The sequence below is a fragment of the Empidonax traillii genome, unplaced genomic scaffold, assembly GCF_003031625.1.
Source record: "Empidonax traillii isolate 1590-97213 ecotype Southwest subspecies unplaced genomic scaffold, ASM303162v1 scaffold302:size813347, whole genome shotgun sequence".
Classification (NCBI taxonomy): domain Eukaryota; kingdom Metazoa; phylum Chordata; class Aves; order Passeriformes; family Tyrannidae; genus Empidonax; species Empidonax traillii.
This window is the reverse complement of record NW_020955495.1, coordinates 247,690-268,595: the sequence shown is the minus strand read 5'-3', so window position 1 is coordinate 268,595 and position 20,906 is coordinate 247,690. Positions and strand designations below refer to the sequence as shown.

General features: G+C 43.2%; 1 protein-coding gene across 1 annotated transcript; it reads left to right on the top strand.

Annotated features, from left to right (window-relative positions):
• Positions 1–5,105: 5,105 nt before the first annotated feature.
• On the top strand, positions 5,106–9,125 carry RFXAP (regulatory factor X associated protein). Its single transcript, XM_027890889.1, has 3 exons — positions 5,106–5,666; positions 7,400–7,507; positions 8,907–9,125. Exons 1-3 carry the CDS (start codon positions 5,196–5,198, stop codon positions 9,015–9,017), a joined length of 690 nt encoding a protein of 229 aa, XP_027746690.1. The 5' UTR covers positions 5,106–5,195; the 3' UTR covers positions 9,018–9,125.
• The last annotated feature ends 11,781 nt before the right edge of the window (positions 9,126–20,906 follow it).

Genomic DNA, 20,906 nt, shown 5'->3' with positions numbered 1-20,906 from the left:
GGCTATAAGGAGAGAGATATTGTTTTAAAGTAGGCCTGAATTCAATGATTTACACTGAGAGGGTATCAATCTGTGAAACAGTAATAACTAGAACTAGCAACACTGACCTCTGCCAAGGTGATAACTGTTCCATACCACAAAGCTGTATATCATGATTTACACAGAGTAGGAGACATTCCAGGACACATCCAAGGATGCTGGCCCCACATGAGAACAGAATGACACTGATCTTGCTCAGATGCCAAAAGCAGTAATCACCTATACATTCATCATGAATGGAAATCACCCAGACTAACAAAATGAGCTCCAGATAAGTTTTATTTCAGCAATTGACAATGACATCAAAGAAACATTGTTCTGCGATTTAGAAGTATTCTAGTAATTAAAGCTGTTGAGAGCATAGGGGCTAATAAATGTTCAGGGTAAGGTTCAGAGCATATTCTAACTCCTGTCACACACTTTTATTCCTGCCTATTTCTGATTGGTTTTATTGTGAATGTGAATACAATTTTATTTATAAGCTGATTAATTTATGTCTAATTAAATGTAAATACATGAAAGGGGAGACTTATTTTCAGCAGAGCTGTTTAACTTATCTGTTTTCATGGGACAAAAATAACCATGCAAAATGAGAGAGGCTCTGGTTTTCTTTCAATAATTATTTCTGATGACTATTTTATGTTACACATTTACTAAACTCAGAACACATAGCCATCATGCAAACAAAACTTCTGCTTAGTTTTTTATTTCCATGATTTGAAAATATAAATTTATCTGCAATTCATAAAACCTAATGAGTTTCTCAACATACTCATTTCATATACTTGAATGGTGTAAAAGAGGATGTTTATTTTTATAAAGTGAAAAGTTTGATGAAATTGGCATCAAACTTTTGTACACTTATCTGAAAAGCAAGCTTTAACAGGCTGACTACAGCAGCTTGAAGTCCTTTGCTTTCTATTATTCATAAGACTTCAGCACCCATTGTCACCTGGGCATTTGTATCAACAAGCATATTGATCAGTCTGAGCTTTGCTCTCCTTTGAGGGCAGATCTCTTTTTAGACTGCTGAGCTTTTGAATCTTTCCATGACTGTATCACTGTGCAATTTCACTTGAACCCCAAGGGCAGGTAAGAAGAATAAATAGGGAGTTTGCTAAGCAGTACAAGGTACAACAAAGCAGAAAAATCTTACTTAACTATATGTATATCTTGACATTTTGATTCTCTTATCAAACGATGTGTTTTTAAAGAGATGTGCTTTAAAAACTATGAGTTCTCAGCCCTTCAGCAGTCTTCATTCCCTTGCATCTTTTGAGCACCCTTCACTCCTGTTTTAAAAACCCAAATGCTCTTGTTGAGTTGACCTGTTCATTTTATAACAAATAACCTATAGCAATAAGGCTGCAAGATAATTTGCATTTAGATTATGTCTCCTTTGTAGGGTTATCACAACACTGGAGGTATGAATTTCATAGTTCCACATCTCATAGAAGTTCTTAGTAGGGCCTGTGCTCTTACAACAAATGATAAAGACAAATGCACTTCTGTGTAAAAGATAGAAGATAGATAGACTGATAGATAGACATACTGAGTGAAGAAAACTCATATCATAACTCATGGAATAGTGATAAAATAACTTTCAACATTTGAAAATATTACTTCAGTTATAATCATTAGTACTATCTTGGTCTGTACGTAGGACAAATCAGCCTCTCCAATGATGATTACCTTCCTGAATCATAATCTGTATCTGTTTTTTTAATACATGTTGTTGTTTCCCAAGACAACTAAGAACTGGATATTAGGAACTAGCATAGAAATCTAGAATATTAAAATGAACTATTTCAAACACAAACAAAAGAGACAGCAGAAAATTACAGAATCCATTTAAACAACAAGATGTCAGCATATGGACAAATTAATTTATTAGATTTCAATAACTGTATTTGGAATCTCCTTTTAATTGCACCTGGGATGACAAAACATGATGCAGCTGGATGGCAATGACGTACAGACTGGTGACAAAATTTTCCAAACATGACATTCCTCCCCCAAGAGCCAGATTGACAGAAGTGCGGCCCAACGAAAGGACTACTTTACTTCTTTTCCATCACATACTTCTCTTTTCTGAGCAAACTTGGCATTTAAAAAAAGAAAGCATCAATGGCAGCTTTTTAAGAAGGGCTTAATTTGTTAGCTCACACTAGTTTAATTCCTGTTTATGTTTCTATACCCTAAAGGAGGTAGATGATAAGGTTTTGGGGTAAGAAGAATTGGATAAAACTTCACATTGCAATACCATAATAGGCTCATTAAATGTCAAGTTGATTTGGTAATTAATTAACCCTTTCGGTACCTTTGTAAGGTACTGCTGATTTTCTGCAGCTTTCTGTTGCTCTTTTTTCTTCAGATGAGGAAAATGAGAACTTATGAGTTGAAGTATGCTTCCAGGCACACTCTTCAGTGAGATCCCCACATGTTATCAGGGTGTCTAAGGTAGAACACAACTTATTCTAAAAGAGAGGGAGTTTTCAGCAGAGCATTTGGTTGGAAACCCTAACTCCATGAAAAATTTTCTCATGTAGCCTTTCCCTGCTTCAGTCTACTGGTCTGACCAGCTCATGACAAACCTCTGTGTCTCACGGGGGCTTCAGAGAAGTGGGGGTGAAGGACACAAGCAACTCTTCGTCCTAGGATTTAAAGGTTATCAGCTTCACATTTCTTTTAATTAGTTATTGTGTGGATATGTGCAGGGAGTGTGGCTGGAGAAAAATGTTATTGCTTTTGATTCATTATTACTTTGAATTTTTATTTTAATTAATGTCAATAGCACTTAGAATTTTTAGAAGGAATTCTTTCAAGATGCATTTAAAGCAAAAAAAAAAAATCTAAAATTATTTCAATGGAACTATAATGCGGAAAAAAAAACAATAAACATTTTGTGACAGCCTCTGTCTTAAGGAGGTGACATCAAAAGAGATGAGGCAGTAGGAAAAGAAGGCTATGTGTAACTTTTACATGTTTCACTACCGGCACAGATACAAGGTTGAGTTCTAAAGAAAGCTTTTGTTAAGTCGACCCAGCATGGCTATAACAGAGATGAAGACACTGAGGCAGATGTGGGGAGGGTAAGTCTTCACTGACAAGAAAAAGAGCTTGTAATTCCAGTTTAAACACTATAGCTGGAAGTCACCTTGCCCATATTAGAGGTAACTAGTGGGTCAAAGGCAATGAGGACAGTTACTCCGTTCACTGTGATTTGCCTGTGACTATACCACATCAGTAACTATTTTGACAAATGAGGGAGGACTGTATTATGACAAGATCAAGGGTGAAATGGAATGGCTACAACTGTAAACAGCATAATCATTTACCTTAATGAAAGGAAAAGGGAGTTGTGGTAATTAAATGGAGTCAGCACTCTTCTTTAATATGGGATGAACTGATGCATGCAATGAGAAAGGGAAGAGCACGCAGACAGTAAGGAGGTAAGAAAAATGAAGGGAGGCAAACAGCAGGTAATCAAGGAGATGGAATTCAATGGGTCTTCTCTGCAGGAGTGAGGAAAATTCAGTGCCTGATACAGAAAGAGTAAGCAAGAGGAACACTGAAGGTAGGCACAACAGTTGCATTACAGGTAATTTTTTTCTTGGAATAAAATGCAAGAGCTTTGCAGAGAAAAAGACAGGATTGAGGAGTGACAAAACATCTACGATTATGGATACAGCATTCATTTACTTTGCAGAATAAAGAAATTTACTTAGCAATAATATACGTGACAGGAATTGGGTGCAGATGAGCTTAGCTGCTCAGATGAGCCTTGTAATAGGGAAAAAGCATCCAAACTGCCATGCAGAAGTAACCCAAAGAGAGACCCGATTTCCAAAGGAAGAAAGGGAAAGAAGCAGCATGCTGAAAGCTACATGGGCAACAGCAAGCTAGAGGAAACTAAAAGGCTAAGTAGGAGAAGCCAAACTGCATGACTTTGTCCCCAGTTTGAAGTGACAGTGGCTGAAAAGCAAGGACACAAGTCCAGCCTAGAGACAGTACTTGTGAAGATCAGGAATGTTTGGGTCTAGACAGCCATCACAGGACCAGAGCAGGACAGGAGGCTGAGCAGGCTGACAGGGTGTAGAACCCAAGAAGATAAGGGGCTAATGTGTATGTCTCAAGAACAGAGAGCTGGATGGCTGTGAGAGCCAAACAAGGATTGTTGATACTAACAGACAAGGATTGTTGGTACTAACATGCTGTGAGAAAGAACAAGATGTGACTGAAGAAGGGGAACATGCGGAGGTAGGACAGCACTTTTCTGGGACAAACACCCTTGTTCTGGAGATAAGCACGACACAGTACTGTGCAAGTCCAGGAACGAGGCCAAGAAATGGGCAAGGACTGTAGGGGGTGATCAAGACCACCCAAGATGCCCAAAGTCCTCCAACCCATTGCCAGAAAGATCTGAAAGAACAGACTGCACATGACGACTGATTTACATGGAAAGCAAGAAACCTATCTTCAGGGTCAGGAAACCTATCCATGAAATGGTATCCACACAAGCCAGGGCAGTACCTCCAGGACTCTGAACATCTTTTTCTCTTTCTCCCTCCCTTCCTTCATTTCTTTCTCTTTCTCCCCTCTCCCACTCTCATTTCATCTCTTCCTTTCTCTCTTCACTTTCAGCCTTCCCCTTTATCCAAAACCCACTGCCATATACTTATATAGCAGGTCAGGGGCTAACACCCCGATTTCCATGCGGAGTGTGCAATTTACTAATAAAACGTTGATTGTTTGCAGACCCTCTTGACTCCTGTCGCTCCTTTTGACCACGAGCCTTTGCGAATCTCGGGTGTTCCCTTCCCCTTAAGGGTAGGACGTCACACAGGCCCAAGCCACACCGTAGCTACCAGAACCTTCTGCCACCGCTCAGCAGCAAGACAAGACAACCCCCCTGGCCCACCCCAGGGGGCGGTGCCGCCATTACAGGCACCGCCCCGGCCCCCTCCCCTCGCGCTGCGCCTGCGCGCTGGAGGCGCGGCTAGGGCTGGGGGCCGGCCGGGACGGCCACTCCGCGGGGCCGTCGTGCCGCCGTTCTGCCTCCTGCCTTCGCCTACTCCTCTTCCTCCGCTTCCTGCTCCTCCTGCTCCTCCTGCTCCTCCTCCTCGCCGCCGGAGCAGCAACTGGCGCTGTTTCTGATGCAGCCGTGCGGCGGTGGGGAGGCGGCGGCCGGCACGGCGGGGGTGGCGCTGCAGCCGGTGCCGAGCGCCGACGCGCCGATGCCGCCCTCCTCTAGCGGCGGTTTCATGGTGCTGTACGGGCTGGGGGGGCCCGGCGGGGCCGAGGCGAGGGAGGAGGAGGCCGAGGCTGAGGCCGAGGCGGCGGGCGGAGAGAGTACGGCCAGCCTGGAGGAGCTGGAGGAGGAGGAGGCAGAGGCAGGGGCAGCGGCGGCTTCGAGCGGCGAGGCGGCGGCGGGCGGCGAGTGCAAGAGCTGTACGTACCAGGGCTGCAGCGAGACCACCACGCAGGTGGTGAAGCAGCGCAAGCCCTGGATGTGCAAGCGGCACCGCAACAAGATCTACAAAGACAAGTACAAGCGCAAGAAGAGCGACCAGGCCCTGGGGGGCGGCGGGGCGGCGGCGGCCGCCGGGGGAGGCACCCGGGCCGAGGTGAGGTGGGGGGCGCGGCGGGGCCTCGGTCGGGATACCCTCGGCGGTGCCCGGGGTCTGCGGCTTCCCTGGAAAATTGGATTCTGTCAGAACCGGGAATGGGACCTTGCTGTCCAGGGGAAAGGGAAGAAATCTAGGGCGGTCCTACAGCTCACTCGTCCTCCAGTTTGCCCGAGCAAACCCCATTTCTTCTTAGCCCTCTGACGTAAATTGTAATAGTGTACAGCTAGACCAGGCCATTCCAGGGAAAGAATTCTTGCTAGAGGATGCTTCGCTGTGTAGCATATGTGTTTTTTCATTGGAGGAAAGGTGAAAGTATAGATCTAAAAGAGACTTCTTGTCAGATTTCTTGTTCAGTTGATGCTGAAATGAGTTTTAAAGTCACAAAGGCCGTTAGATATCAGGTTATACTGTATATAAAAATCAGGTGTGTAGGTTTTTCAACATGCTTTTCATTTTTTTTTTTTTTTGCTTTGTTTTGTTTGGGTTTTTTTTTTTTAATTAAATGGCAATTATGTATTTAGACCACTGCTAGTGGCTACTTCTCTTTTAGATAAGGGAACAGAAGCTGCACACAGTATTCAGTCAAGATCAGAATGAATTCTAGATTTATATACTGGCATGACTTCCCCTCTTCTCTCTTTCTTCTCTGATAGGTCTTCCTGCTCAGTTTGTGAGCTGCGTCTACAGGACTACTTCCTGCTCAGTCTACAGAAATACTTGTTCTAGTTCAGAAAAAAAGACAGTGTGGGAAAAGGGCAAAATTGTAGCATTTTGCATAGTGATGAGTTAAAATCTTTTGATCTGTAACATGAAATAGTGATTATTGCATCTTGGAAGAAAATGGGCTTAGTTTTCCCAGTTTTTGCAAATGCAGGTTGCTTTGAATGTTATGAAATTAAGGCCTCAACTTGCAGAAGAAAGCAGGATATTTAGTCCTAAACTTAGTATGCTTTTTTGCAGTGGTCTCTGTTAAGACTTCACAAGGTACTGTTGTCTTGTGGGGTGAGAGTTAGGTTCCCGGTAGATGTTTTCATTTTTCACATCTGTGGACAGAATTGAAGTGAAAGATACTGGGATACTTTGTTGTTGTTCTTTTGATCCCTTTCAGATAAATGGAAGTATCAGTAAGTTATGAATTTAATACATACAGAATTCAACATAGGTTTAAATTTTCCAAACCATTTATATTTTCTTCAGAGCAGATTGTGGAGCCATATTGTATTCATATGTCTAATTCAGATGACTGGTGATTGTACAACAAACAGAATAAACTTGCAAAGAGAAAAGCCTGGGGCTTTAGCAAGTTCATAATAGTTTTGTGAAGTATGTTTTGTGTTGGTACTATTTTGTATTGTCAATTTTGTATTTTCATTCCTGCCCATTTGTAAATAGTAAATATCACTGACTTTCAGGAGCTGCAGATTGAGCTGTTGTGAGTTACTTCTTTTTTAAGAAATGCAATCAAATAAAATCAAGGCTACAACTAGCCCTAGTAACCTGGTTATTTTTGCAGTGCGGAAGACTTAAATCACCTATTTTGCTTCACTGTGACTGATGAAAGGGTGTGGAAAGAAGAGGCCGGGTCTTGAATAGATACACTTCCACTCCTATGCTGTTACTTTCCTCTGCACATTAGCAGGCAAATACTCTTTACCCTTGGGATTTTCTCTGTATCATTATATCAGAGTTGATAGTCTCACTTTTTCTTTTTTTTTTTCTTTCATGTGCAGGATAGTGTTGAAGGTTCAGTTCCTGTTACAAAGCAGAGAACAGGATCCATTGGAGATCGCCCAGCAAGACCTACTCTTTTAGAGCAAGTATTGAATAAAAAAAGGCTGGTAAGTCTTGTTTCCCTAGAGGTTTTGAACTCAAAAATTGTTACACAAGCTTTATTTACTTGTCATTGATGTGAAAGAAGATCAGTTTAAGATTGTACACTACATGTGTATATTTTCAAATTTGAAATACACTGCAGAGCAGATGTGTGCCTCAGCCTCTCTGTGAAGAATACTAAGATAACTGAATTTAGTGATCACTGCCACATTAACTGAGGTTGTGTATTTTGGTAGTAATAAACAGTCATGGTTATTACTTCAGGGTAAATAGTGCTTATGTATAACTGAGGTGGTTTTAGCTTGTTAAACCAAAGCTTTAGGTAGAACAATGTGTGGACTTTAGGTCTGATGTAAGCTGGAATTACTGTGGTGTGTTTTAGAAATTGTAGATGTATCATATCACACTTAAAATTGTGTATGTATGTGTTGATAAAGTGTAAACAGTATGACTCATTTGTAGAGTGCATGAATGATATGTGTTCTAGGTTTTTAAACACTTTGTTGCTCCTTTAAAGAATTAAGCCCAGTGAAGGGAAATAATTCAGTACTTACAGTTTCTTTGGCTTTTCCATCACAACTTTCATTCCTTGTGGCTGGACTGCTGTTTTGAAATGTTGGGAAATTCTGAACACTGAGTGAACACAGCATTATAGAATATCCCAAGTTGGAAGGAACCCATACGGATCATTGAGTCCAACTCCCTGCTCCTCGCAGGTCTACCTAAAACTAAAACATGTGGCTAATACTCCAGATGCTTGAACTCTTGATAGGAACATGATCTTTGCTGCAGAATTACAGTATTTTGTTTGTTTATTATACTCTTTTTGGGCTATCTGCGATGGGAAATGTAGAAATTGGCTCAAAACTGAAGACATAGTTGAGAGGTGTCTGTTTTCAGTGTGTCAGTAGATTATTCCTGCTTGTTATGTTTTTCTTTGCAATACTATATATTTATTACATTCTGAACCTGCTTTCAGGATGTGTACTAATGCTGCTTCTGCTTACCTGATGGTCTTGAAACAGTTCTTAGATGTCTTGTGAGCGTGTTTTGTAATTCTTCATTTGACTGAACTCTCATTTGGATGGATGTGCTGGTTGTGGCTGGGATACAGTTAATTTTTTTCACAGTAGCTTGTATGGGACTGCACTTTGGGTTTGTGATGAGAAGAGTGTTGATAATGCAGTGTTTAGTTATTGCTGAACAGTGCTTCATTCCACAGCAGGGAGGGAGCGGGGGAGGGAGTGAGCAGAGGCTGATGCTTAAGTTGTCTGCCAGGGTTAAAGAACAGCCAGGAGTAATGCGCAAATTAATTTAATGGAAAAATATTATAATATAAATATAATATAGCTATTTAACGTATGTGAGTTCTCTAAAGTAAAGTTCTCTTTTTCTTTCTTTTAGTCCCTACTCAGAAGCCCAGAAGTAGTGCAGTTTCTACAGAAACAACAGCAACTGTTAAGTCAACAAGCTTTGGAACAAAGGCAACAACAGTTTCAAGGAGCCCCTGGGTAATGAGAACAGATCAATGACCTTCAGATGAGTCTGGTGCTGAAGGAGGGGATAGGATCTGTGTTTTGTATAAATACAAAGAATTTCAGTGTTCAAAGGAAAATGAAAGTTGCTGTTGTTATGTTTCTTGTTTGCACTTTTGAGGTTTTGAGCTGCTTGGTGTCTGCAAACTTGTGAGCAAATCATAGAATCATAGATTGGACTGGGTTATGTTAAGGAGTCTTCCCAATCTGACCATTCACCAGACTCTGGCAGTCACACTCCCAGTGCCAGAGACTTTAACTGCTGGGACCAAAGCCCCTTCACTGTGGGTGGCTCCAGTGAGCCCTGCTTGACTCCCTACAAACCCCACTCACATGCAGTCAGACCAGATTTCCTTACAGGTTCGACCACAGGTTTCCTATAGCAGAGTCTCAGATGTCTCATTCCATAAAGCAATTTATTCACAGCGCAGTCACATAGAAACAGCCCCAGCTGGTGCCTCTGAGGAGGGGCCTCCAACAGAGGAACCCCTGAGCTTTTATGTCCTCATGGTCTAAGTGCCAGCAAGTCTTGCTCTTCCTCCTGAATCTTTGGCTCCTGATGTGGCTCTATGTCCACTCACATGGCTAGTGCCATTGGACTTCATGCCCTTTGTTATGCAAAGGGTTGGCTTGGCAGTTCGTGACTTCTTGTCTCTCTTGGCTCCTAGCTAAAGCTCAATTTGCATCTCAGTCTGCATCTCTGAATTGCAGCTTGCAAACCGAGCTACCTGCACCAGATGTGTTCCTCAACAGTTGCAAGGGACCTTAAAGCTTGCTCACAGGAGAGGTGCTCCATCCCTCTAATCACAGCTTGGTGGCCCTCCTCTGGACTTGCTCTAACAGGTGGATTGGGAGCCCCAGAACTGGACACAGTACTCCAAGGTCTCACCAGAGCGAAGTAGACGGGCTGTAATGGGTTGACCTTAGCTAGACGTATGGATGTATACATTTGCATTAACTGCTATCCCCTGTCCTTTTACAGATAGCTATTATTTTCCCATGGGCTTCCTCTACCCCTCCAGATGTTCAAAACCGGGCCATGACTCATTCCATCAGGATGTGTGGTCAGGATAGAAGCAGCAGCACACTCAATCATTGGGCACCACCATAGCCCAGCTGGGGGCATTGTCACACTCTCCTTGTGCCTCGCAAAATTCACTCTTCATTGCTTCATGTCATTCCTGCTACTTTACTTCCTGTAACATACAATTTACACCACAGATTATTTTTCCCCCAAGGTTAAATCTCCTTGAGGCACACACCGGGTCTTCCCATCCTTCTGCATTACCTGTCAAGTACACCTGGGTCCTTGAGCAAAGACAATCCCACAAATGGGTTTGCTTTTCCCATGAGAGAAAAAATCCACACTCAGCTTCCCTGTGTGTAGTATGGGGAGCTTACCTCCCCCCTCAGTATGTTTGGGCAGGACCAGGGTGGTTAGCAAATCCTCTAGTGTAAATCAATCAGCCAGTTGACTTCTGCTAAATAAGCATCTCGGTGCTTCCATGCCTCATTGCCTAATGCTCTTAACAGTCTGTAGTAGTCCCTTATACCTCTCAGTTTTTCTAGAGGCTTACAGGAGATGGGATATATGCACTCATGTGAGTGACATGTTTCTTTGTCCCAGAGTTTATAAGGTTATTTTGAAAGTGAGCCTGTCTGATTCAGTTCTTTCTAGAGTACCATGTTGCTACAAAATGTACCTTTCAAGGCCTAAGACAGTGTTTTGAGCAGTGGTCTGGTTTACAGGGTTGCTTCCAGCCAACCAGTGGTTGCCTTCACTGTGGTGAGTATGTAACACTTACCTTGGTGTCAGTTTTCCAGGCCTCACCATATCAGAAATCCCAGTTCCTCAATTCCAGGGAAATTTTACATGTGCAGCTCTCTTGATTGTAGCACATTTCTCATTCACGAATGATCTGTGTGATGGACTCCATGGTCACTACCACCCCTGATCATGAGCCCATTGTTGCATCTCTTCCTAGATAATCCTGATCATAGAATTAACTGGGTTGGAAGAGACCTCTGAGATCATCAAGTCCAACCCTTGATCCAACCCCACTGTGATTACTAGATTATGGCATTCAGTGCCACATCCAGCCTCATCTTAAAAACCTCCAAGGACAGTGAATCCACCACCTCTCTGGGCAGGCCATTCCAATGCCTGATCGCTCTCTCTGTAAAGAACTTCTTTCTAATATCCAACCTAAACCTCCCCTGGCACAGCTTAAGCCCATGCCCTCTTGTCTTAATGATGTTTCATGGGCTCATTGGGCTGTAAATAGCTCACCCTTCTCCCAGTCTAGTTCTACCTATGCTATTTCAATTTTGGCAGCCTTATCTACCTGCTTATTGTTCTGATGTTCTTCAGTGGCATGACTTCTGGGCAGTAAGCATCTACCTGATGTACCTACAGATCATGCAGCAATGTCCTGCCACAATGCAGCAGCCCAGACGGGTTTACCCCTGCATTGCCAGTTGGCTGCCTTCCACTGCTGTAGCCATACTCACAGGGCATTAGCCACCATCCAGGAGTCAGTACAGAGGTATAGTACAGGCCGTTTTTCTTGTTCAGCAATCTTAAGGGCTAGTGAAAGCAAACTGTGGTCTGCACTCTGCTGCCAAAGGAATTGAGAAAAATGCTTTGGCAGTGTCAGCTGTAGCACACCATTTGGCTGCCTTCAGCTGACAATGGAACTCTTAACATGTCTAGCACAGCAGTGCTCAGTGTTGCCTTATTCAGGCCACGATAGTCTACTGTTAACTTCCACACTCCATCAGACTTTTGCACTGGTCACAATGGGACCATTAAAAGGCAAGGGAGTCCTGCTGATCATGTCTTGGCTTTCCATTTGATGAATCAGCTCATGGATGGGAGCCAGGGTTCATGCAATATTGCCACCAGTGCACTGTCCTGGTAGCAACTGGCACTCACGGGTCTTAAACTTGCAGCAATCCCACGATGAAGAGACCTTCTGAGAGGCCAGCTGCTTGATCTTCTCTGTATTCACAGTAGCTACATCAGAAGCCCATTGGTACTCCTTTGGACACTTGAAATACCCTCTCCTGAGGTAATCAAGGCCAAGGATACAAGGGACCTCTGGGCCAATCACAATAAGGTGCTTTTCCCACTTGTCACCTGCTGTGCTCACCTCAGCCTCTAATACAGAAAATTTTTGCATCCTCCTGTCACTCCAGAGTTCCAGATGGGTTCTCCACTCTTGTGTCTTGATGGCATCAGTGTGCACTGTGCACCAGTATCCACCAAAGCTCTATACCTCTGTAGATCTGATGTGCCAGGCCATCGAATCCACACAGTCGAGTAGGCCTTGTCATCCCTTTCCTCCTTCTGGCTGAAGGTAGGGACCTTCTATTCCTGTTCCTGGTCAGAGTATTCACTGTCTGACCTTTGTGATGCCAGATCAGAAGTCCCCTCTGCAGGATCAAAGGAGTTGATTTCAGTCCTTTCACATCTGGGAGGTTGCTGATTGCTTTCTTGGGTCTCTGTGGCAACTACATTGCCAGCCTTCTTGGGTAACTCCTTCTTAACAGTTCTCTTTCCTCTCAATTCACATACCTGGGTTTCCAGCTTAAAGGTGGGTTCACCATCCCCCTTCCTTAAGTTTTCCCCGTGGTCGTGCAGAAAGAACCAGAGTTCACCACGTGGCCTGCGCTTGAGGCTTCCTTACCCTCGGACCTGGGAGAGGATGATCTCTTGGGCTGCCCCTGAGGGCTCAGGTGCTGGCCCATGGGAGGGAGGAAGTGCCCAGGGTTTATTCTATGTTATGGAGCCAGGAGAACATCACCTCTACAGGTGGATCCTTCTTCAATTAATATAATGCCACCAGGCTGTTGGAATATGATGCAGGGGCATTTTGAACCACCTTCCTCCACCTGGCCTTTGTGCAAGGAACATCCTTTTAATCTTTAGGGGCGTCATCCCGTCCTAGATTACTATAGATGATTTCTCATTAGCACTGCTCATTCTCACAAGTACTGGATACCTTCATCAGGAGTGCTCCACTTTCTTGGGAAGTTCACAAGATCTTTCTTAAATGGATATCTTGCTCTCAAACTTGAGGTGAGCCATCTCCTGAGACTGCAAATTGCTGCCCCTTTTCCAATGCCTCTTTCAATTACCCGATCTCTAGCAAGGGATCCCAGCTGTTTGGCTTCATGACCTCCTAATTGCTGACTGTAGCCCCTGTTATTCCAGCATCAACATACAGAATCACCTCCCTTGACCTGCTGGCCATGCTCCTTTTGATGTAGCCCAGGAGACAGTTGCCATCTCACGTCCAGCCTCTCATTCACCAGCCCCCGAAGTCCTTCATGACAGGGCTGCTCTTGATCATCCCCCAGCCTGTACTGATACCAGGGGCTGCCCTGATCCAGGTGCAGCACTTTGCACTTGGTCTTGTTCAACAGCGTGATATTCCCATGGGCCCACTTCTTGAATCCACAGCTTGTCCAGATCCCTCTGCGTGGCATCCCATCCCTCAGTTGTGTCAACCACACTGGAGGAGTCTATTTTTTGATTATTTTTAAAACTTCATGTTACTGTTTAATTTTTTAATAAAAAATTGTTTATAGTAGTAATGTTTAGCTGTATACCCTTTTTCCCACCTAAGTCTTCCATTTAATTTAACCTTTTTTTATATAAAGATTTACAGTTAAATCAGTCTTTGATGACAATCATTGAAGGAAATCAGTTACTTTCTATGGAAGTTGAGAAATAACGTTCTGAAGTTGAGCCAGTCCAGTGGCATGACTTAACAGTAATTGCTCAGGGATATGAGAAATGTCCAGCAGAATCTTGCACTAAAGGCAAAGAGAACATGCCATCAAGAAGTCAATCCAGTGGCTCAGAAAAGTGTAAGTAGGTGATCCTCCTGCTATCTGTTCATTATCTGCAAGTTGAGTAGGTTTGAAATGCTTCCTGTTCAAAGCATGTAAAAGAATTTGCATTTAAAAGTTCCAAGACAGATAAATGGCAAAAAGCTTTATAGAAGAATTAGGTGGAACGTATGAAACTGGAGTTAGATCTTGTTTTGTGGAGTTATTTGTAATGGCCAACTTCTTATATGTGAAATATAAATTAATTGCAGATTAGAATATCATTAATTTTTAAGTTACTAAATTAAATTTTAAAGCTTTTAACTTGTAATAGCAAACTAATCCAAAAACTAGTCTTCCAAAAAAAGTACAGTTAAAATTTTATTAAGACAACTGATACCGTGCTAGCTGCAGTGCTAATAAAGGTTTTCATCCAAATCAGATGCAATTGATTTGGTTAAACATCCAAACACTATATTATGCGTTAAATCCCATGTTTTGTTTTTAAAACAAAGTTTTGTATTAAACCACATTTCTGAATAGAGGTTATCCATATGGGGTAGGTGATTATTATAAAGTACTACTTTGTTATTGCAGCAGTTTGATCCATGAAATTTTGTGTCTTTTCAGGAGTATTTGTAAGTCTTCCAGATTTTTTTCAAGCTGTGCTTTTTGTATGTATAAACCTTTTTCAGTAGGGATTTATTGTATTTAGCACAAGTTGTTCTTTAAAAAAGAACTTGAAAGCCTTTGTATATCTGGACCAATAAGTGTTTGAGTAAAATTTTTGTTTTTCTTTAAAAAACAAGCCTGTTCTTTTTGGTTTTGTTAAATTTACATGTTTGGGTGTTTTCCCCATTACTAAAACAGCCAGCTCTGACTAGATGGCATTCTGTTTTCCAAGGCTCTTGGTATAGAAAGTTATTTTAGGTTTAGGTAAAATCGGGTTACTTTTCAGTGTATTAGAATATATGTGAAAACATAATTGGCTGAAATTGTAGGATAAAGTCTTTGATTTTGTTTTAAATGGTCAGCTTATGAAAGGCGAATAGATCATTTAGGGGAACAGATCCGATTAAACTTTTAAAAACCCCAAACCCTGACAGCAGAAAGGTGGCACAGGGAGTGTTTGTAAAGACAGTGCTAAACAAGTCGGTTATGTCAAAACAAATGCAACTTGCTGAAGCTGTACATAGAGATTTCAGTATAGTGCAGCTCACCTATCCTTTATTTTTGGTGGTCTGTGATACCAGTGCCTTACAGGTGGGTGCAGGTGTTGGGAGATGTGCTGGTAGCAGGGCTGTCCTGTTTGGGCAGTTTCAGATGGGATTCCCAAGCTGTATGTGAACCCAGCAGTGCCTGCATGGCTCTGAGACCCATTATGTTGTCTATTCTCTTACTTCTGTTATTGCAGAACAAAATATGAATTTTAGGAAGATTAAAACATGACACTTCTGTAACAGCGCATTCTTACTATATCTGTCTTTTTCCTTGAGCAATTCAAAAACTGTGCAGCCACAAGTCTGTCTTTCCACTAATGTCAGTCTGGTGCAGAGCAAGGACCTCTGTCATAGGCAGCATCACTCATTGACTGCCTGTCAGATGAGAGCTGTCTCCTTCAAAAGTAAGCTGAACCATCCTCTTAAATCACTAAATCTACCACAGAATAGTGAAGGATCCATATACTATACATCCAGATTTTATGTCGTATTAATTTTCATTATGTTTTCCTGTGTCTAGCATACCATCACTCACTTAGTGCAATCACTGATTCTCTTGCCCAAGACAGACTTGAATGACTTTATGAATAAAGGCTTTCTAAATGCTCCAGTTCCCAAAGTCACTTGTGGTCTGACTGGGACCTACAGCTTTCCATGGCCAGTCTCTTTCAAAGAGAAGAATGGGAGATGACAAGGAAAAGAGCTCTTAAATCAGAAATCTCTTTATTAACAGTAAAACACAAGACGTGAATAATCCCTTTTACAATAGAATAATTTCAGCCAAAGAAAATGGAGTGTGTTAAAAAGTGTATTGTTCAAACATCAGACTAAATGTGTTGACTTCAGAATGCCTCAAATCAAATGCAGCAGAAGTAGTGCTTGTCAAAATGTCCACCTGGTTAGCAGTCATTACATCTTTCTTGATACAACACAGCATGGAATAGAGTATTCTGGGGCTGAGTGGAGGACTTGGAGCTGCCCTGATCTCTGAAGGCTCCTGAAGCTATGTCTGAGATTTTTCATTCTCAAGAGGCAAGAGTCCAAGTATTGTTCTTTATACAGCGATCTATGCTGGTTCACAGAATATCATGAACTGTGAATAATACTTGTGGATGGCGCAGATGTTCTGCTTTGCTTCTGATGGAAAGGAGAGGGCAGAATTGTTCATAGACAGAAGTGACTCTGTTAAATCATGCATGACTCACAGTGCTTTTCTGCACCAGACTGATAGCTTGTATTTAACACAATCCCCCCCACACACACCTTGCTCAAATCCACCATTTCAGCCCCTTGACTGCATAGAATTTTGCAACCTTATGGCTTCATTGTTCCACACTAAAAGGCCTGTTTCTTCACTTTCTTGTCTCACTTCTCAGCCCCATTCATATCACAGAGGTGATGCTGAAGTGAGGGTTTAAATTGCTAACACTGACATATTTGCAAAAAGTATATTGTGGTACATTTAGCTTGTACTTTAGAAGTATTATAAATAATTAAAAACTCCCAATTGCTTGAGTAAGTGAAGAAAATTTATCTGAATGTGCATTATCTCTGCTCATCATTATGTTTGTTCCCTTGCTCTCGTTTGCAAAGCTTCTCATGGACATAACTGTGAACTAATAAGACAACACACGCTTGTAGCATCAAATAAAGCACTTTGAAATATGATTTGCTCACTCACTACTGTGAAAGTGCAAGGGGTCAGACTTTATCAAGCTTTTTTAGCTTTTCTTTGCTGATGAGGTCTGTATCTAAAATTATTAACTGGTTGGTCTATTTCATCCTATGCTATTCATATGCAATATTATTTGAATACTAACACAGAATATAAAATAGCAGCATCCATGGATAATAAAACCACCATGACTGAAGATCTAAAATCTGTTCACAATTAGCTGCAAATGTTCACATTGACTATAATGAAGAGTAGCTGACTCTGGAGGATGTAGTGGTTACGTCTACCTAGCGTAAGAGACGTGGCCTGCAAAAGGTAGTGTTTGCAAACATGGCCCAGGTGCAAGTGCAGGTGTCCTCTTGGTAGGACTCTCATGCACCTCACCTCCCTGGCAGGAAGGGAAGTGGGGCATCAATATGGCAATGTAATGTAAGGCACAGCTGGGCAAGCTGTCTGGAAAGCCCTGAGGTGAACAGGTAACACTGTGATGGCTGCTCCTGCCCATTCAGAGCTTTCTGTGAATAGATGATGGGTAGAAACCAAAGGCTGTGTTGTGTGCTGGTGCCCAACATGCAGAAGTGTCTGTCCGCACTAGAGACACAAAAGGATTTCTCTCAGCTGAACAAAGACTTAAATGCCCACTCAGGCTTCCTGGATCTTGCAGTAAGGTACTTCTGAAGCTGCCATGAGGAAGAAGCCCTGTTTCAATGGGTGCAATGAAACCTCCAGGTTGAGCAACTTTTCATTCACAGATCTGAAGTCTCACATAATCTCTCTCCCTGCTGCAAGATCTTTTTTGATGGTGAGCTGACCTCTTAGTCACTCTCAAGGAAGCACATTTGTCCATTCTTAGGTACTGATAAGAATGTGAGTTCCCATGAAAGTTCCTGTTGACTACATTTTCCTTTGGGCACTGTAATTTCCCATCTATGCATGAAGTGAGTTGGTTTATCACAGTTCCCAGGTAGATGCTTTTATATAGACCACGTCTTTCAGTCGTGCAGTTTCTGTTCAGACTGCATCTTTCTTTGAGGAGCACACACTGGATGTACTGGTATTATCCTTGAACACTTGCCCCAGAACTGAACTCATTGGTGTAGCAGCAAGGCAGAGGATAACCTTTCAAGTGCAGTACCCAGATGCAACCAGAGCCTGCTCTGTGGATTACATGGGACACCATTTGCCCCAACATATTGAATGGCTTAATCGGTAATCTGGCACACTCACACAGGCTGGATTTACAGGAAGAACCATAGCAAGGATTGTCATACTCCAAGCTGCTCCTAAAACAGGTCTTGACAATTTGGTTAGATGTGAATGTAAAAAGTTCTAGTGAACACAACAGCTGCCTGAGCACACACTGCCTTGGTACCTCTGGCAATGACCACTGAGCTTAGCTGGCCATATGCTCCCTCCTCCTCAGTCTCTTCAGCATCTCAGTGCATTTCTGGCTACTTAAACAACCACGAATTGTAAATCCTCTATAAAAATCTCAGCTCCTTCAGTGGGGTTTCCACTCACCCAAAAGGGTTTGGGTTCAGACGTCCAAGCAACAGTCTGCTCTCCAGGTTTCTCCAAAACAAGAAGCTCCCTTTGGCTTGGGGAGCATGTGGGACTTCAACATCATCAAATGGTTTGGGTTGGAAGGGACCTTTAAAGATGATCAAGTCCTAACAGCCTGCCATGGGCGGGGACACTTTTCCTCTAGACCAGGTTGCTCAAAGCGCCATCCAACCTGGCCATGGACACTTTCAGGGATGGGGCATCTACAGCTTCTCTGGGCAATCTTTGCTAGTGCCTCACCACCCTCACAGTAAAGAATTGTTTCCTAATATCGAAACTAAAGCCACCCTCTTTCAGCTTAAAGCCATGTCCTATCATTACATGGCTGCCTGATGATATAAACCTACATTCTAGGCAGCACTTCTCAACCTTGCAAAAATGGTATGTTTAGTTACGACTCATTAACCTCTTTTTTGTTGTGTTTGTTTTTGGTTTTACTAAGTTAGATTATGGGGAGCCAGGGGAAGAGGTGAATAGTACAGAGGGTGTAATGTTTCTTTCCTGTGCTGAGTACCATGTAGTGCTCAAGCATTCCTGAAAGGTATAGTTGCACTAGAGAAGTCTTGATCCAAGAAAATTAGTCTTGTACTTGAGACTCCTTCGAAGTTACTAAATTCTGTCAGGCTTCTTTATAAACTATTTCCACCCAAAGAAGCAAACAGTCTCTGCCTGAGCTGCTACTGTAAATCCAGCTGTAAACTCCTCAGTCAGTTATGAGACTGACTTGTAGAGCTGATAGACAAAGGTGGATATTGTAAACCAGGAAGAACTAGGGCAGATTAGATAAAGGTACAGTCACAAATGCCTTATTTTCTGCATTTTAAGAGTGGCATGGTGGAGGTGATATTTACAGTGAGAGATGTTCGCAGTGTTGATTTTATGCTGAGAAACATTAATACCTCTTAACTCTCTCCTGCACTGAACTCATGCAGAAATAGCTGAGGATAAAAATGCTTCATCCTGAAACTGTCCCTCCTAACAGAGCTCCTTCCTGTGGCAACTAGTTATCACTAAGTCTCCATGGGATAATGTATATTGGAAGAGATCTCAGCAGGCATCAAGTCTGATGCCCTGCTCAAGACAAGGACCACATGGAGAAGGTTGCTCAGGATGGTAAAAGTCTTGACACAGTAACTGCTGGAGACATGGAAGGAATTTCCTCAACTCCAGCTTGTGTTACTTTGGGTCACAGTTCCCTTTTATCATAGAATCAGAGAATCAACTGGGTTGGAAAACACCTCTGAGATCATTAAGTTCAACCCTTAATCCAACACTGCCATGGTTACTAGACCATGGCACTAAGTGCCACATCCAGTCTCATCTTAGAAACCTCAGGGACAGAGAAGCCACTACCTCCCTGGGCAGCCCATTCCAACGCCTGAATACCCTCTCTATAAAGAATTTCTTCCTAATATTCAACCTAAACCTCCCCTTGCAGAACTTAAGACCGTGCCCTCTTGTCCTACTGTTGGTTGCCTAGGAGAAGAGACCGACCCCCACCTGGCTACAACCTCCTTTCAGGTAGTTGTAGTGATGAGGTCTCCCCTGAGCCTCCTCCAGACTAAACAACCCCAGCTCCCTCAGCCTCTCCTTGTAGGACTTGTGTTCAAGTCCCTTCACCAGCCTGGTTGCTCTTCTCTGGACCCGCTCCAGCACCTCAATATCCTTCCTGATCCGAGGGGCCCAAAACTGGACACAGCACTTCAGGTGTGACCTCACCAGTGCTGAGTACAGGGGAAGGATCACTTCCCTGCTCCTGCTGGCCACACTGTTCCTGATACAGGCCAGGATGCCATTGGCCTTCTTGGCTACCTGGGCACACTGCTGGCTCATGTTCAGCCTCCTGTCAATCCAAACTCCCAGGTCCCTTTCTGCCTGGCTGCTCTTCAGCCACTCTGTGCCCAGCCTGTAGTGCTGCAGGGGGTTGTTGTGGCCAAAGTGCAGGACCCGGCACTTGGCCTTGTTGAACTTCATCCCGTTGGAATCAGATCCTCTCTCCAGTTTGTCCAGATCTCTCTGAAGGGCCCTCCTGCCTTCTAGCAGATCAACACTCTTCCCCAGCTTGGTGTCATCTGTAAATTTGCTAATGGTACACTCAGTCCCCTCATCCAGATAATCAGTAAAGATGTTAAACAGGACTGGGCCCAGCACTGATCCCTGGGGAACACCACTGGTGACCGGCTGCCAACTGGATGCAGCCCCGTTCACCAGCACTCTCTGGGCCCGGCCCTCCAGCCAGTTCCTGACCCAGCACAGAGTGCCCCTGTCCAAGCCATGGGCTGCCAGTTTTTCCAGGAGTATGCTGTGGGAGATGGTGTCAGAGTCCAGACAAAGCACATCCACAGCCTTCCTCTCATCCACCAGGCGGGTCACTTGATCATAAAAGGAGATCAGGTTGGTCAGACAGGACCTGCCCCTCCTAAACCTTTACTGGCTGGGTTGTCCATCCTGTAGCTGCTGTGGGATTGCACTCAGGATGATCTGCCCCATAACCTTGCCACGCACTGAGGTCAGGCTGACAGGCCTGTAGTTTCCCGGGTCTTCCTTGCAGCCCTTTTTGTGGATTGGCGTGACA

Excerpts from the sequence above, each read along its gene's own strand:
- RFXAP (XM_027890889.1), top strand. The coding sequence starts at position 5,196 with ATGCAGCCGTGCGGCGGTGGGGAGGCGGCGGCCGGCACGGCGGGGGTG. Across the intron at positions 5,667-7,399 it reads GGGGAGGCACCCGGGCCGAG|GATAGTGTTGAAGGTTCAGT; the intron begins GTGAGGTGGGGG and ends TTTCATGTGCAG. Across the intron at positions 7,508-8,906 it reads TATTGAATAAAAAAAGGCTG|TCCCTACTCAGAAGCCCAGA; the intron begins GTAAGTCTTGTT and ends TCTTTCTTTTAG.